The 4,350-nt window shown below is 41.6% G+C and overlaps 1 protein-coding gene across 1 annotated transcript; it reads left to right on the top strand.

The window, feature by feature from the left end:
* Window positions 1–1,004: 1,004 nt before the first annotated feature.
* On the top strand, window positions 1,005–3,780 carry LOC140855569 (putative receptor protein kinase ZmPK1). The gene has a single exon (XM_073251574.1). It carries the CDS (start codon window positions 1,142–1,144, stop codon window positions 3,569–3,571), a length of 2,430 nt encoding a protein of 809 aa, XP_073107675.1. The 5' UTR covers window positions 1,005–1,141; the 3' UTR covers window positions 3,572–3,780.
* Window positions 3,781–4,350: the final 570 nt, after the last annotated feature.

The following is a 4,350-nucleotide window of genomic DNA, read 5'->3' as shown; positions in this document are numbered from 1 at the left end:
AAAAGAAAGAATGGAGGAGAAGGGCCTAATGGGTTTGGGGTTTTGGGTTTATATCCGAAACCCAAAATTCAGTTGCCCATTTGCTTTAAAAGGGGGTGGATTCAGATTTTTGGGTTTTAGAAATCTGGATCCATTAATCTATCAGCCCATTAATAATTGACTTGACCAAACCACATTGAGTTATTGGTTTGATTTGATTTAAGATTATTTTATGATTTAGTCCCTGATGAAAAATTTATTTTATAATGATTTTTTTAATTGTTTTGCAAGCAGAGAGGGAGGCGATGGAGTCGCGGAGAAGAAAAAAAAGAAAAATATATTTTTTAAAAATAAAATATAATATTTAAAAATAATATTGTGTAATACCTTAACTATATTTTATAATAAAATATTATAAAAAATCACTATTGCAAAACTCAAAATATATCTATTTTCTATAATAATAAAATATAATAAATAAAAATATTATTTTAAAATAATTTATTTATTAAATAAAAAATATGGGTAGGGATTATATAATTGTATTTACTAGGCATGTATTTACGTATATATTATTGATTAATAATTAAAAAATAATTATATATATTTTTTTAATTATTATTTAAAAAAATAATTCAATATCGTGTATCGCACGGGTTCTAATCTGGTTCAAATTAAATCCCGCCGCGAAGCGCGGGCTACACACTAATAAACAAAGCGAGAGTTTTGGATTATCTGAAGGGAGATGATTAGTTTCTTTACAGGAGACAATATCCAGTTTTTTGATTGTGGAAAGTTTGTAACAGGGGTTGACTGGAACGCAGAGATTAGCTGTCATATGCGACTCTTTCGCTTGTTTTCTCCCCCACCACTCCTGTTCGCACTGTATTCCTTATTAATAAATTTGGCAACAGGTCTTCCTTCCTCCACTTGCGTTCTTTTTTAAAAAAAAAAAATAAAGAAATTGTCGATGGTTTGAAACACTAGAAAAAGAGACAGAGCGAGGGGCTCCAATGGACAAATTAGCCGTCGAGGCGGCGGAGTCAAATGTCCTGTGCTTGCCATGGGATGAATTCATAGAATGAAACCCATTCTGCTTCTTCTCTTCTCCCTCTTCCTGTTTTAACCAACAGCTCAGAGGAAGAGATTATCTTCTCGTCCCATGAAGAATCCATCTCCTCTTACAAATATCCTGATCCCTCTTCTCCTCTTCCTTTCCTTGCTCTCTCCCTCGGCATCAGGAGAAGCGCGAACCTCTCTTTCAAGAGGGTCTTCTCTCTCCGTAGAGGATGTCTCAGATATACTCGTCTCCCCAAGCAAGTCTTTCGCATGCGGCTTTTATAACGTCGGCTCTAACGCCTATGCCTTCTCCATCTGGTTCTCCGACTCAGCCATCAAGACCGTCGCATGGACTGCGAACCGTGATCGTCCGGTAAATGGTCATGGATCAAAAATTAGCTTCCGCAAGGATGGAGGCATGGTTCTAGCTGACACCGATGGCACGGTTGTGTGGAGCACCAACACAAGCTCGACGCAAGCGGATCAAGTGCAGCTATTGGACACCGGTAATCTGGTCGTGAAGGACCCCAGCGGTAACATTCTATGGCAAAGCTTTGATTCTCCTACGGACACTCTTCTCCCCACGCAACCGATTACTAAAGCCATACGAGTAGTATCTTCGGCCGCTCCCGGATCACTCTCTTCAGGCTACTACAGCTTGTATTTCGACAGCGACAACGTCCTTAGGCTCATATACGATGGGCCTGAGATTTCTAGCATCTATTGGCCCAATCCTGATTACAGAGTGTTCCAAAACGGCAGGACGACCTACAACAGCAGCAGATATGCGGTATTGGATGAGATGGGAAAGTTCGTTTCGAGCGACCAGTTGGCATTCAGTGCTTCCGACATGGGTTCCGGAATCTTAAGAAGGCTGACTCTGGACTACGATGGCAATCTCAGGCTTTACAGCCTAGATGAATCGAAAGGAACGTGGTCGGTTACATGGGAAGCTCTTCCGCAGCTCTGCCTGATACATGGGCTGTGTGGCAGGAACGGAATCTGCACGTATGTGCAATCCAAAGTGGTTTGTTCGTGCCCTCCTCATTACGAGATGAGCGATCCAAACGACTGGCGCAAAGGTTGCATGCCAAAGTTCAGCGTGAGCTGCAACACCGCTCAGCGATTTACACATCTAGCGCTACCCCAAACAGATTTCTGGGGTTACGATCTCAATTACTCCACCTCCATTTCCTTGGAGGCTTGCTGGAAGATATGTGAAGAGGATTGTTCTTGCGAAGGAATGCACTATGTGTTTGGTAGTGCTCTTTGCTACGCTAAGAGCATTCTCTTCAACGGGAGAAGTTCTCCGAGCACCCCAGGCATTGTGTATTTGAGGATACCCGAAAGTATATCGACTTCGGGGTCCTCTGCTCTTCAAATGCATCAGCCCAATTGTAATGATACGCACTCTGAAGCTACAGTAAGTTCTTCAAATATGTACGCGAGCAGCAGCGGGAAGACGAGATGGGCGTATTTCTATGGTTTCATATCAGCGTTCGGTGCCATCGAAATCCTGTTTATTGTATCAGGATGGTGGTTTACCTTCAGAATGGAACAGAAGCCAACGTCCCTGGAAGAAGGGTGCAGGTTGATATCCAGTCAATTCAGGCAGTTCACATATGAAGAGCTCAAAAGGGCAACTGGGAAATTCAGGGATGAGATTGGAAGGGGAGGCGCAGGTGTTGTGTACAAGGGAGTATTGGATGATCAGAGGGTGGTGGCGGTGAAGAAGTTGGGAGATGCCATCCAAGGAGAGCTCGGTGCCGAACTGAGTCTAATAGGGAGAATTTATCACAAGAACCTTGTAAGAATATGGGGGTTCTGTTCAGAAGCTCCGCATACGCTGCTCGTTACGGAGTTTGTGACCAATGGTTCTTTGGACAAGCACATCTTCGATGAACATGACAAAGCAAATGTTTTAGGATGGGGCGAGAGGTTCAAGATTGCAGTAGGGGTGGCGCAAGGATTAGCATACCTTCATCATGAATGCCTTGAGTGGGTCATCCATTGTGATGTGAAGCCTGAAAACATACTCCTGGACGGTGAATTTGAGCCTAAGATTGCAGACTTTGGATTGGCAAAACTGTCAAAGAGAGGTGGAGATGGTTCGGATATTTCACGGATTCGAGGAACCAGGGGATACATGGCTCCTGAATGGACTACAAATCTTCCAATCACTGCAAAAGTTGATGTCTATAGCTACGGAGTCGTACTTCTGGAGATGGTGAAGGGATGCAGGGTTTCAAATTTGATGGTTGATGAGGAAGAGGTGGAAGGAACACTGAAAAGTTTAGTTAGGATGTTGAAGGGAAAACTGAAGAGTGGAGAGGAATCATGGGTCGAAGAGATTGTGGATTCTAGATTAAATGGGCAGTTCAATTGCCAGCAAGCAGAGAAGATGGTGGAGATAGTGGTCTCTTGCTTGGAAGAAGACAGAAACAAAAGACCGACAATGGATTCTGTAGTCCATAAGCTCCTGTCATACCATGATGACCCCAGCTCCCACAAGGAACTAGCAGTAAATCAGTAGTAGCATCTCCTTTCGTCGATCATGTGTGCAATTATAAGTCTCCTGGTTGTCTCTAATGTGCTTCTCTGTATGTCTTTTTGATGGAAGTATTTCTCTGTATGTCAGATGAAAGTAAAAGATGAAAATGATGCCGACCGTCTCTCTTTTTGTTGGGCACGTATATGTATTTGTAGAAAGAATTTAAAGGTGTTACACCATAAAATTCTGCATTTAAAGTGTCAATGGTATGTTTACACTGCATTCTTTGGCATAAATAGTAACAACTAGATATATTGATCAAGCGAAAAGTTAAGATTGCAAATATTCTCTACACAGATCTTGGTGTATATAGCCAAAGTAATAACCATTGCTGCCAATCTATTATAAATTTTTGATGAGTCATGAAATTTTATTTGGTTGTCTCGTCATACAGTTTATTAAGAGCCGTAACTTGAGCGTGTATATTTTTGGGATTTTTGCAGCCAGCATAAAGAGATATTCATTAAAACAATCATACTCAATCTTGATGCTCTGCTTCTGATTGTCAGGGGTGTTTCTATCTGTGTCTTCTAATACTAGCTACCAGATCATTAATGGACTAGAATGCATAGTTGAGGCATCATCTTTGGCCAGACATATCCCTCCCATTGCAATGGCTTTCACAGTACGTGTCTGTTTTGCAAACAGCATTTATGGGGGAATGCAAGTTGTTGATTGGGCTAGGTGGATTGGTGTTCAGTGACAGTATGTTTCCGCAATAAAATTTGGGTTACATACTTATATTTTGTTTCATCTAAATA

This window comes from Elaeis guineensis, chromosome 2 (genome assembly GCF_000442705.2).
Source record: "Elaeis guineensis isolate ETL-2024a chromosome 2, EG11, whole genome shotgun sequence".
NCBI classification, from domain to species: Eukaryota; Viridiplantae; Streptophyta; class Magnoliopsida; order Arecales; family Arecaceae; genus Elaeis; species Elaeis guineensis.
This window is presented reverse-complemented; position numbering and strand designations above follow the sequence as displayed.

Bases quoted from the DNA above. Each gene is read 5' to 3' on its own strand.
- LOC140855569 (XM_073251574.1), top strand. From the start codon at position 1,142: ATGAAGAATCCATCTCCTCTTACAAATATCCTGATCCCTCTTCTCCTC.